General features: G+C 42.7%; 1 protein-coding gene across 1 annotated transcript in view; it reads left to right on the top strand.

Moving 5' to 3' along the window:
• LOC134802182 (la-related protein 1-like) overlaps nucleotides 1–13,899 on the top strand; it is a 125,350-nt gene that overhangs the window by 93,838 nt on the left and 17,613 nt on the right. The window contains exons 8-20 of the mRNA XM_063774776.1: nucleotides 2,627–2,814; nucleotides 3,242–3,489; nucleotides 3,566–3,749; nucleotides 3,844–3,967; nucleotides 4,112–4,369; nucleotides 4,846–5,082; nucleotides 5,563–5,744; nucleotides 6,325–6,432; nucleotides 8,345–8,433; nucleotides 9,273–9,367; nucleotides 10,007–10,170; nucleotides 10,825–10,978; nucleotides 11,680–11,742. Of these exons, the coding sequence (XP_063630846.1) occupies nucleotides 2,627–2,814; nucleotides 3,242–3,489; nucleotides 3,566–3,749; nucleotides 3,844–3,967; nucleotides 4,112–4,369; nucleotides 4,846–5,082; nucleotides 5,563–5,744; nucleotides 6,325–6,432; nucleotides 8,345–8,433; nucleotides 9,273–9,367; nucleotides 10,007–10,170; nucleotides 10,825–10,978; nucleotides 11,680–11,742 (2,094 nt within the window). The remainder of the gene's footprint in view (nucleotides 1–2,626; nucleotides 2,815–3,241; nucleotides 3,490–3,565; nucleotides 3,750–3,843; nucleotides 3,968–4,111; nucleotides 4,370–4,845; nucleotides 5,083–5,562; nucleotides 5,745–6,324; nucleotides 6,433–8,344; nucleotides 8,434–9,272; nucleotides 9,368–10,006; nucleotides 10,171–10,824; nucleotides 10,979–11,679; nucleotides 11,743–13,899) is intronic.

The following is a 13,899-nucleotide window of genomic DNA, read 5'->3' as shown; positions in this document are numbered from 1 at the left end:
TTCGAGGCAATGCGGCCGAGGCACGTCTACACGGACCGAGCTGCTCCGAGCGGTAGTTTCCTCGCGAGGCGGCTCATTCTGTGTGGACCTGCCTAATAATAACACTTGGTTTAATTTGATTTTTGTTTGCAACACATACCACGTGCTTAACCTCAAAAACATAACCTAAGCTTTTAACGTTTTTCATATTTATTTTTATGACATTATTGTATCTATTTTAATCATCTTTACTAATGTACAGGTTGATTCACGAAAGCTGTACCGCATGGAATGTATGAGTAAATGAATATATCTATCTGCATATTGTATCACATTAACCAATAAAATGGTGGATCTGACTGTATACCGATACAGGTATCATTCATACAATGGAAGGTTCGTTCATTCCATTAGTGCCAGCCTTAGAGGATATAACCAAATGGAGTAGCCGTTAACCAGCATATAACCAGACGGCCTAGAGGATCAAGTCCAACGAGATGGTGTGACCAAATATCCGCCCAGATGGACATCACACTAAGCAACGCTTTCCACAAAGCAACCGACAGGGGGAAGTGGAGAGCTGCCATAGGAAAAATTAGCAAGCGGAGTCACGATCCTCAGCAGTGAGGGCCCGATTTAGAAGAAGAAGAAGCCATTAACAGGTGTTCCCCTCTGTCGAAAATAGGCGGCCAATGGTCATACACATTGTATGGACTATGGACTGACGTTTATCTGAGATGGCTATTTTTACGTTACGTATACATTTAACGTGCCCCTCTCCCCTGCAAAAATCGGCAGACTATTTTGTACAGAAAATTACAGACAAGGCGTCTCCATTTGGTTATATCCTCCAAGGTGCCAGCTTTCGTTAATCTACCTGTACCTATGCATAAAAATAATATATGTATTTTGTTAATATTTATTATTTTTCATTCTATCATATAGTTAGAGACTGTCTTTTTAACCCTTCGCTATATTCTATGAGTTGAATATGCATTTAGATCCCTACATATTCACCTCGCAGAGGAGGGTTAAAAAAAAGGTTGTTTTTTTATTTACATTAAAACAGTAGTTTATTGTAAACGCGCCTCGCTTTTTAAAATGTTATTTTGATAACACGATTTGCGACGCGTTTAAGTGTAGTATCTGTTTTATAAAAATATAAATTGTTTGGGGATCATCCATTAATTACGTCACACGAATTTCTAGGTTTTTTTACCCCTCCCCCCTCCTTGTCACACTTGGTCACATTTTGCAAACCCCTCCCCCCCTGGTGTGACGTCACATTTTAGGCAATTTTGTTTTCAACGAAATCGACAATATTAACTCGGCATTATTTTTTTAATAAAAAAATATTTTTGATATATAAATATTAGTAATTTTATAACACAACGAAAGTTACATCCAAAATCTCATTATTTAACTGTACAGCGAATAAAAAAATATAAATTAATTTTCGGTTACTGATGAACTTAAAGTGACATCACAATGTTTGTGACTCCCCCCTCCCCCATGTCACAACATGTCACATTTTCTTGACCCCCTCCCTCTCCCTAAACGTGTGACGTAATTAATGGATGACCCCTTGGTGACTACACTGAATAATTTAATAACCTCATAGCAGATGATGTAAATCTAAATAGTCAGTACCTTAGAATTTACAATAATAATTCAATAATTATGTAGCACTAGTAAGTAACACTCTTGTGTAATATATGGCCTTATGTAAGAAATAATTGTGATGCTAATCAGTAAGCTTACTCGTAAAGTAATTCTTATTTTCCAATATACCTTAACGGTATTTTATGCATTTTAAAAATTCCTGATTTGTATTAGAAATTTGCATGTTTATTAGCTTTATATTTCATCTTACGAGTGGTGCTCAAAACAAATCAAATTCTTTCACGGGACTATACTAATATAAATATGATAAGTCTATTAATTTACATATGAAATGTACCATATATATTTGATGGCATTGGGATCATTTACTAATTGATGGATGATCCTTTCATTACATGATGTTCATTAGTAGAGAATACATGGAATAAAAAAGAGATGGAGATTTTCACTTCCCTCTTTTACTTGTTTTTAATCAATCCATCAGTTGTTTTTATAACAGTATTTGAAATCTATTTCACAACATTTATGTCAAATAAGAAAATAAACAGACACACAGACAGGTGTAGTGCGTAATTGTTTTCCTTAGTTTCTCGGAAACGTTCGTGCTACTTCAGTCAACCTCAGTACTTTTTGTACCGAGACTGACTGAAATAGCAAGACACGTTCGTACGTTTCCGTGAGAATACGAAGGAAAACAATTATTCACTACATCTGTAGTCTTTATTTTCCGGAAAAAGTATTGATAAACACTTCATTTCCATAACATACATGGTAGGTTATTACCTAATTACAAAAGAACACGGTATTTTATTCCTTTGTTCAGTCTTTGTTGTACTAAGTAAAATTTCATGTATTCTCTACTCTATTTGAAATGGGTTAATGTGTACAAGAACTTTTGATCTGAATATTTCTTATTATGTAATTAATATTTTCTTATTCTGAATTGAATGATCAAACGTTAGTCATAAATTCGGATCACAGTTCACTATCATCATCATTCACAATTCCCCCCTCCACGTCCCAGCTCCGCGTGGCTCAACCGGCAGTCGCACAGGGTCTGGTGCTGCACTACGGGGGCATAGGGCTCCCGCCGCCGCCGCTGGCGGCCCCGCTGGCGCAGGCCTTCTACTACGGTGCCGCTCATGCTACCAGCGCGCCCTACGGACTAGGACTTGACCAAGCAACGTTGAAAGACCTCATTAAGAAGCAGATGTGAGTACTTATACTTTGCAATCCTGGCCGAAAAACTAGGTACTGTCCATATCTAGACTATAGAAAACAGTCATAGACAGTAGTATTCTAAACGTAGAGCGAGTTATAGGAAAAAATAGTAAAAATGTCCAGTTTTCCGAAAATTAATTTGTTCTATCTAAAGAAACTTTTTTGAAAAACTAGAAGATCCGCAAGGGGCTCGCAAAATGACACTCTTCTGCTCTACAGTCTAAAGAATACCACTGGCTATGAATGTTTTCAGTTGGCTCAAAAAACAACAAATATGGCATCCGAAAATAAAAGACTATTTCATAACTACCAAAAGTGTTATTACAATTTGAATAGTTCATTTCCATCCCAACTAACTCACGTAGAAAAAGAAATTTATTATTAAAATATCAGCAACTGACCAATATTATTTCCACAGCGAATACTACTTCAGCCCTGACAACTTAGCGCGCGACTTCTTCCTCCGCCGCAAGATGGCCGCCGACGGCACCATTCCCGTCACGCTCATCGCCTCCTTCCACCGCGTGCGAGCGCTGACACCAGACGTGGCGCTCGTGCTGGACGCCATCCGCGACTCCGACAAGCTGCAGCTCGTCAACGGGTTCAAGGTAACACGAGATGGCGCCACCGTCCCCCTCACATCGCCTCCTTCCACCGCGTGCGAGCGCTGACACCAGACGTGGCGCTCGTGCTGGACGCCATCCGCGACTCCGACAAGCTGCAGCTCGTCAACGGGTTCAAGGTAACACGAGATGGCGCCACCGTCCCCGTCACATCGCCTCCTTCCACCGCGTGCGAGCGCTGACACCAGACGTGGCGCTCGTGCTGGACGCCATCCGCGACTCCGACAAGCTGCAGCTCGTCAACGGGTTCAAGGTAACACGAGATGGCGCCACCGTCCCCGTCACATCGCCTCCTTCCACCGCGTGCGAGCGCTGACACCAGACATGGCGCTCGTGCTGGACGCCATCCGCGACTCCGACAATCTGCAGCTCGTCAACGGGTTCAAGGTAACACGAGATGGCGCCACCGTCCCCCTCACATCCCCTCCTTCCACCGCGTGCGAGCGCTGACACCAGACGTGGCGCTCGTGCTGGACGCCATCCGCGACTCCGATAAGCTGCAGCTCGTCAACGGGTTCAAGGTAACACGAGATGGCGCCACCGTCCCCGTCACATCGCCTCCTTCCACCGCGTGCGAGCGCTGACACCAGACGTGGCGCTCGTGCTGGACGCCATCCGCGACTCCGACAAGCTGCAGCTCGTCAACGGGTTCAAGGTAACACGAGATGGCGCCACCGTCCCCCTCACATCGCCTCCTTCCACCGCGTGCGAGCGCTGACACCAGACGTGGCGCTCGTGCTGGACGCCATCCGCGACTCCGACAAGCTGCAGCTCGTCAACGGGTTCAAGGTAACACGAGATGGCGCCACCGTCCCCCTCACATCGCCTCCTTCCACCGCGTGCGAGCGCTGACACCAGACGTGGCGCTCGTGCTGGACGCCATCCGCGACTCCGACAAGCTGCAGCTCGTCAACGGGTTCAAGGTAACACGAGATGGCGCCACCGTCCCCCTCACATCGCCTCCTTCCACCGCGTGCGAGCGCTAACACCAGACGATAATTTTGCGTAAAAAAACAAGGCTCCTGTGTTCCTATAGCCAATTTAAACTTATTAGAGTTTCGTACCCAAAGGGAAAAACGGGACCTTATTACTGAGACTCCACTGTCCGTCTGTCTGACTGTCTGTCCGTCCGTCTGTTTGTCACTAGGCTGTATCTTATGAACTGTGATAGCTAGACAGTTGAAATTTTCACAGATGATGCATTTCTGTTGCCGCTATAACAACAAATACTAAATACAGAATAAAATAAATATTTAAGTGTGGCTCCCGTACAACAAACGTTGATGTATTTGCCATTTTTTGCGTAATGGTACGGAACCCTTCGTGCGCGAGTCTCACTCGCACTTGGCCGGTTTTTATTATTCTTGACATGCCAAATAAAACGTATTTTTTGTCACAGGTCCGAACAGCGTTCGAGCCGACAAAATGGCCTCTACTCGACATAATGATGAATGAGGACACAGACAAGAGGTCCCCCGACGACAAACAGAAAGAGGACAATCAGCCAAAGGAAGCGCAGAAGAGCGTAGAAGAGAAGGAGGCGCAGAAGAGCGTAGAAGAGGAGGCGCAGAAGAGCGTGGAAGAGAAGGAAGCGCAGAAAGCGCCCAGTATAGGTGGGCAGGCGGAGAAGTTTGAGGTAAGTGTAAGATACTTCCGCTAGATGTCGTTGTAATTTTCAACCCATTTTCACCCCATTAGGGCTGATTTAGACGGCGCGCGAACTCGCATGCTATTTTAGTTACATTGCAGACTGTTGATTACGCCCAATTCAAGCGACCGATCAAAACCCTCAAAGGTATGAAACTCGCATGCGAGTTCTCGCATCGTCTAAATCAGCCCTTAGGGATTTATTCTTCCTCGCGTTATCCCGGCCTTTTGCCACGGCTCATGGGAGCCTGGGGGCAGCTTGACAACTAATCCCAAGAATTGACGTAGACACTAGTTTTTACGAAAGCGACTGCCGTCTGACCTTCCAACCTAGAGGGAAAGCTGGGCCTTATTTGGATTAGTCCGGATTCCTCACGATGTTTTCCTTCACCGAAAAGCGACTGGTAAGTATCAAATGATATTTCGTACATAAGTTCCGAAAACTCATTAACCTAACATCATTCCACAGACTAAAAAACCAGAACTAGCGCCTGAAATCAAACCAGAGCCCTCTCCAGAAACTGAGAAGGCCGCTGAGGAAACGAAAGAGAAGGAAGCTAAAGAGAGCGAGACGGAGGATAAGGACGACAAGCGGGACAACGAGGACCCGCCGCTGCAGAACGAGGGAGAGGACAAGCCGGGGGAGAAACGGTAAGAGTATATTTTATTTTACATTCAACTTGGAACACACGGCTGGCTAGGGGCACGTCCCGCCATTGAACAACAATAACTTAAGTAAATTTGTTCTAATTTAAATGAAATTGCGTGAACGTATAGTTGTGGGCATTATATTTTAGTCATTAAATTTTGAGCAGGCTCGATCAAGAGGCTAAAAAGCTAGTAGTGAGGGGTCTTGCTATTCTGGTCATTTTAATTGCAAGAAAGTATGGTCGAGTTTGGTAACAAATGAAAGTGCTCGGTTTACACATTTATGATATTGTTTTTTAATTTAAGATTTTAAAATAATTGGCAAGATAAAAACGAAATAAAATAAACATAATATTAGTTTTTGACAAGAAAGATTACGGCTTACCACAGATACAGTTTATTTTAATCTCTATCGTGACTTAAATATATCAATTAAGGGCTCCACAGATCTTGCAATAAACCGCACGCGGTTTTCGATCCTTTGACGACTAAGTAGCACTGCATTCAATTGATCTTTTTGGCGAACCGCGAGTTCTCAGTTGGGGGCTAACTACTAGTTAATAAAATGTGTGATGTATTGCAGCCGTAAGAAGCAGATGGTGGGCATCTTCCCGCTGGCCACGATGGGCGGCCCGCTGGTGGCGCCCGTGTCCAGCCTGCTGCGGGCCGTGCCGCCGCCGCCGCTGCCCAGGTACATTCATATCTATACTCTGTCTCTCTTCTTCTTCCTCGCGTTATCCCGGCATTATGCCACGGCTCATGGGAGCCTGGGGTCCGCTTGACAACTAATCCCATGATTTGACGTAGGCACCAGACTGCCATCTAACCTTCCAACCCAGAGGGGAAACTAGGCCTTATTGGGAATTAGACCGGTTTCCTCACGATGTTTTCCTTCACCGAAAAGCGACTGGCAAATATCAAATGATATTTCGTACATATATAAGTTCCGAAAAACTCATTGGTACGAGCCGGGGTTTGAACCCGCGACCTCCGGATTGAAAGTCGCACGCTCTTACCGCTAGGCTACCAGCGCTTCCATATCTATACTCTGTATCTTTAGGTATTTCAATAAATGTAAACAAACAATTTGTACATTTTCGGGTAGTTATAACATTTATTGGTTAACCGACCAAATACAAAACCACCTGGATTCGTCACTGAACGACTTTAACCTACATTATTTGATCATGTAATGTTTTCATCTACCCTCAACTGGCTTAAGGAGCCATTTGAGGGTAGATTTTGTTTACTCTTTTTGAAATACCTAAAGATACAGACTATATTTTACCCTTACTACTTTTTAATGGGGTTGGCAACTGTCAACGGTTTGCATAGATGGCGGCATCATAGCTTGCCTCTTTTTCTATGAGATTTGGCTTAAAGGGCTGGCATCCAGGGCATAAAACTCCATTTAATTTGACACAATTTCAACAAACCCAGTGGAGTAAAATCAAAAAATAAATATTTAACACAATTCTAGGGATTGACAGGGCAAGCTATGCTGGCGCCTTCTGCTAAATACATCGATCGATTATGTCGACTATAATTTACCCTTACTACTTTTTAAATGGGGTTGGCAACTGTCAACGGTTTGCATAGATGGCGGCATCATAGCTTGCCTCTTTTTCTATGAGATTTGGCTTAAAGGGCTGGCATCCAGGGCATAAAACTCCATTTAATTTGACACAATTTCAACAAACCCAGTGGAGTAAAATCAAAAAATAAATATTTGACACCATTCTAGGGATTGACAGGGCAAGCTATGCTGGCGCCTTCTGCTAAATACATCGATCGATTATGTCCTCGTATTTCAGTATAAGTCGGTGGCGTAAAGAATTACTTTCCTAAAAAAACTATAAGACGGGTCCACACAGAAAGAGTCGCCTTGCGAGGAATTTGCCTCGCGAATCATCTCGGTCTGTCGAGACGTGCCTCGCACGAGGCATTGCGGCCGCGAGTGCGTTTGCTTCGCCCGAGGCACGTCTACACGAACCGAGCTGCTCCGCGAGGCAATTTCCTTGCGAGGCTGCTCATTCTGTGAGGACCCGCCTATTCTCCGGTTACCTACGTAATTATTCGGGGCGGGAAACCCTCATATAAATTGCCCTTTAACCATCAACCCCCTTATTCATAAAACTTTACGGGCCCGATTTATTTAAATTAAGTTTTATCCCTTTCTTAAAAATACATACAAGTCAAAATGACAGATAAAGAAATGATTATTAGCTAATTCAGGTCAGTATCGCCATAAGTTAATACGTACATATACATAGTAAAAAAGAAAATAATTTTTGAAACTTTGAGATCTTGTATTTTTTATTATTCCATTACATTGTTTAAGTTTTTAAATTTATTATAATATTTAAAACTTTCGCGTTTTGAACACATATTAACTCACATTTATAGACGGGTCTAACTTTATTCAATTACCTTTATTTACCGACGTTTCGACACAGGTTTCACTGATTGAAGGTAATTGAATAAATTTCGCGTTAGAACCGTCTATAAATGTGAGTTAATATGTTTCCAATTGATTGTGATAAATTGCAAATTTTCAAACTAAGGTAACATGTGTCTACAACGGTATTGTGTCCTTGGTGCAGGATGTTCCGGACGCGCGGCGCGGGCTCGCCGCCGGCGCACGACCCCCTCAACCCCGACGTGGCCGAGTTCGTGCCACAGCGCAAGACAGGTAACTCACTCTTAACCTTTTTGACGCTAATGACAGATATACTTGGTCAAGCCAATCTTGTCAGTAGCAAAAGGCGGCAAATTTGAAAAATCGCGGGCTAGCACTGTTTTCGAATAATTCCAGAATCGCGTGTCATCTGTGTTTTATCTGTTGAATGTGGATCGTGAATGACAGCCATCTTGTTTGTTTACATTATGAATCGTTGCAATATCGAGAGAAATTTCTGGTGTCACCATTAAATACCGATATATTAAATAAGATTGTGCATGAACTTAAGCAAAGTCAAGGTGCCTACTGCTCAAGCAAGCGCAATACTGCTCTTTGAGTGTTGCCATTGCTAATGACATACTTTGCTTGACAGACTATATATCCGCACCATAGGTCCAACGCCGAAGACGGATTAATCCGTCACAGAGCAACATAAACCTACGTGCATATTCATAAAGTTCAATTCCAGTTTTGACACTTCGGTCACGTTGCGTCTGAGCTTTTGTGTTTGACACGGCGCCAAACATGTTAAAGCCCTAGAGATCGTGAAATTAATTGAAACATTGCGCTTTTTCAAACGCTCTCGTGTCTGGATAAGAAGGGGCTGAATTTATTTTAGGTCCTTCGCCGCGTGAGCGGTAGAACGAAAAATAGTATGAGCAACGCTAACTGGCGCGGACGCGTGCGACGGATTTTACCTATTATGGTTCCCGCGGGCTTGCATCCGCTCAAGTCGGCGAAGGGCCTTAGGAAAATCATTTTTAGACTAAATAAATTTTATGTAACAGTTACTCTAACTAAAACATACTTTTTGTTGGTTGCTTTTTTTAATGACATGTTTTATTTAATAGAAGAACCTAGCGAGAAACCGGAAGGCGAATCGAGACAAACCTCTGGAGCCGGCAGCCCCAGCTCCGAGAGAAGCGGCCCCGACGTGTGGACCGAGGTACGTATAGTGTTTGATTTAACTATTTTAACTAATAGTTCGCCCTCGACGAGATCTTGTGACTTGTGACTCGCATAGAACATCAAACAACGATTTTTTGTCCTCATTTTGATCCACCTAACACCTGAATGTCATAAATAGGCGGGTCCACACAGAACAAGCCGCCTCGCGGGGAAATTGCCGCGCGAAGCAGGTCAGTCGGTGGAGACGTGCACGGCCGAGGTATTGCGGCCGCGAGTGAGTTAGCTTCGGCCGAGGCACAACTGCATAGACCGAGCTGCTTCGCGCGGCAATTTCCTCGCGGGGCGGCTCATTCTTTGTGGACCCGTTTAATAGAAGAAGAAGAAGAAGAAGAAAAAAGAAATACAACTATTTTAACGCCACAACATAGTACATGAAAAAAAGAAAAGCATGCAGACATAAAACACATTTGGACGCTAAAATATGATCCCCACTCAGCATAATGCCGCGGCAAACCGTGGCGCTGGTTTTCTGTGGGGATCAGACTTAAATAAGCATTTTATTTCGTGATTCATCGCCTTATCGAGAGGGTCGACAGTTATTCCCCTAAACCTGTTTGCCGAACGGCTGTCATAAGCATTTTCTCCTCGGTTTTCATATGTTTGATGTTGATGGCAGGTGAAACGGAGGACGAAGGCCGGCAGCCGCGAGCGCTCGGCGCCGGCGCCCGCGCCCGCACCCGCCGACGAGGCCCCGCAGCGCGAGGAGCTTCACTTCCAGCTCGACGAGGAGCTCGACCTGCCGCCGCCCAGGCACAACACCTTCACCGACGGAGACGCCTGGTCAGTATCTACTGGAACACCTCCAAAAAACATGTCAAGGTAAACTTGACGATTTAGGCCACAAGATGGTAGGCCCTACGATGCACAAGAAATTCTGTGGAGTTGTTGAAAAGACCGATATTAAAATAATATGAATTAATTGAGGATAATACAAATAGGCTTAATTAAGATGTTCAACAGTTATTAATATCATAGTTACCATATGACATAATTATGACCAAGTGTTATTATACTTATGCAGAGATTATCCTTCCAGACGCAAAACACACACAAGCCTGTGTGCGTGGGGTCCGTTTGTTTCCCATAAAGTAAGTCATAATGTATTGTTTGTCATATTATCATTAGTCCAAAAACTGAAACCGTAAACTTTTCAGGATTTTCGTAAGGTTATCCTATATATAGGTTAGGTTTGTTTTATGGCAATCCTGAAAAGTTACGCGTTTCTGAGAAAAACAAATTATGACTAACGAAAATGCGAACAAACAATACATTATGACTTTTTGGGAAACAATAGAAACCCCTGTGTGCGTATATCTTTAGATTTGAGCGTAAAGGTTTCAGAGGGCCGCGCAGTTTACGGACAACTTACTTCCATCTAACTCAAGTTGTTATTGTACTCTGCTCTCAATTTTAACCCAATTATTGTATGTTCAGGTCGGATTCCGAATCGGACTTCGAGCTGTCGGACCGCGACGTGGGCCGGCTGCTGATCGTGACGCAGACGGGCGGCCGCGCGGTCAAACATGACGGGCACGACCGCCAGGGCGACTGGAACACCCGCACCAAGATCTCACAAGATCTCGAACAGGTACAACACTCAGCTGTACCGCGACGTGGGCCGGCTGCTGATCGTGATGCAGACGGGCGGCCGCGCGGTCAAACATGACGGGCACGACCGCCAGGGCGACTGGAACACCCGCACCAAGATCTCACAAGATCTCGAACAGGTACAACACACTCAGCTGTACCGCCACGTGGGCCGGCTGCTTATCGTGACGCAAACGGGCGGCCGCGCGGTCAAGCACGACGGCCACGACCGCCAGGGCGACTGGAACACCCGCACCAAGATCTCGCAAGATCTCGAACAGGTACAACACACTCAGCTGTACCGCCACGTGGGCCGGCTGCTGATCGTGACGCAGACGGGCGGCCGCGCGGTCAAGCACGACGGCCACGACCGCCAGGGCGACTGGAACACCCGCACCAAGATCTCGCAAGATCTCTAACAGGTACAACACACTCAGCTGTACCGCGACGTGGGCCGGCTGCTGATCGTGACGCAGACGGGCGGCCGCGCGGTCAAGCACGACGGCCACGACCGCCAGGGCGACTGGAACACCCGCACCAAGATCTCACAAGATCTCGAACAGGTACAACACACTCAGCTGTACCGCCACGTGGGCCGGCTGCTGATCGTGACGCAGACGGGCGGCCGCGCGGTCTAGCACGACGGCCACGACCGCCAGGTCTTAATCAACAAATTAATTCAATCGTTTATTTTAATTACAGGTCATAACTGACGGATTGAGACGGTACGAGGAGGACTTGTGGAACGACACGGATTATACTTCGGTTAGTACATATTTACAATACTTTATGTACAGTGAGCTGCGAAATTGCATGCAGAAATTATGAATGAATTCATGGATAAATTCGCCACGCACTTTTACGGCTAGAAATGCACATATCAATTTGCAAGTATAAGGTAAGTACCCCTATTAACGAGGGGGTTAAGCAACTTTTACAAAGACAGCTAAAAATGAAATATAAGCTGGCTCTGTATGAACAAAGACATATTTTTTTATGATAGTTTGTATATTGAAATTTATATTTCATTGGTTTTTGGACTTGTCTTGGCCAATTATATAGAAAAAAATATTTATTAAAACCAAAACGTTGAAATCGCCTATTACCGTGGTAATTGATAATTGTTACCCAAATACCGCGGATACGTGTTCCTTTTTACGAGGGTAGATAAACCCATCGCATTTTTAGTTCCTTATTTATATACATACTTATATTTATTTGACAATAGTAGTTAAATAAATAATAGGGATTATATTTAATCTGTTTTCCAATCATCAGATTAAATTCATTTTTTCTTTGGATTTTCTTTAAATAAATAATAGGATTTTTAGTAAAACATAATTATGAAAATTAATTCCTTTGAGCCTACACCTACTAACTACACTTAGATAATAAATATGTGGTCGTATCAAAAATACATGCTGTATACGAGTATCTACATAATACCTATTAATAAATTATAGGCGGACAAGAAATTGTAGAAATTAAAAAGGCGGTCTATATAAGGGGACATCTTACACAGACCGACATAGCCCCAAACTATGCAAAGCTTGTACTATGGATACAAGACGACGATATACATACCTACTTATATAGATAAATACGTACTTAATTACTTATATACATAAAAAACACCCATGACTTAGGAAAAAGTATCTGTGTTCAACACACAAATAAATGCCCATCAACATCCAAATATACAAGATATGGGAAATCAAATATTAAAATAAATAAAAAGAATTTATTTATACAAAAGGTTAATGGTATATAAAATCATACAAAAAGAACATAAATATATCTAAATATTAAAATATTTTAATCTAAAAGACTTCCGCGAGTTGTAGCGGGTGCAAAGGTGCCCATCACACTTGCCGCGTTACGACGTTAAAATAATTTAATATTGTATGTTTGTGTATTATATGTTCTAATTAAAATAATACAATAGGTTTTATGATAATTATATTATGAACCTATTTATTTCCTACCAAAGTTGTAGGCGAGCCGGTATTAGGTTCCCATACATCTTATTACCGAGTGATGTCTTTTGTAACCATCGCTAAACGGTTTAATTCACATTATTGCAAAACTCATTTACGAGTAATAAAAATAAATAAAGATCGTGTATATTTTGAATACAGTCAAAATGGAAGATTCTAAATATTACAAAACATTGTAAAACAGACTTGACAACCATGCTTTTGTTTTTATATCAATATTTAAACAAGATTCTCATATAATGGTTTCTAAGAAAACCTCCAGTTAAGTACTTAAAACTGTAGTCAAAATTAAGAGTTCTTGAATAGATTTCATACCACGTTAACAGCTCTTTAGCTTTATAGATGGTTAAATATTTCAATAACATCAAGAGTTATGGAAATGTGTATCTACATATGAATATACAACCATTTGAACTTAAAATACCGTTTCCGCTATTACCGAGGTATACCTCGAAATTAGGAACCACACCAAAAAATGGAACCCAACACCGAGGTTTTGAAAATCCAATTTTTTACTATTGGCAAGCAAATATTTACAAATTGAGTATTTGGGAACCATAAATATCATAATTCTGAATAGATATAAAGTCTTAGTCTTTCTATAATATTCACCATTACTATGAAAATCACTAAATAAAATACGCGTTTGCTTACTTGAGGTGTTGCGCGTTAGTATGGAGCATTCAAATAATGCGCCCCCGATGAGTTAGTTTACGGTTTTCGAATTATTTACTTAGTGTTTCTTTACTAGTGCTATACTTATTCGATAGTCAAAAGAGAAGGCTTTATTTGTGTGTACTTAAATTTAAAAAAAGTAAATTGGCTTTCTTTTAAAACGCCTTTTTGTATATACCGCGGTAATCACTGCCGATTTTAATGGGCTCGTTAATAGGGGTACTTACCTTATTGTAGTTTTATTCTAGGC

Source organism: Cydia splendana, chromosome 24, assembly GCF_910591565.1.
Source record: "Cydia splendana chromosome 24, ilCydSple1.2, whole genome shotgun sequence".
Classification (NCBI taxonomy): Eukaryota; Metazoa; Arthropoda; class Insecta; order Lepidoptera; family Tortricidae; genus Cydia; species Cydia splendana.
Note: the sequence above shows the minus strand (reverse complement) of the source record. Positions and strands in the feature narration are given on the sequence as shown.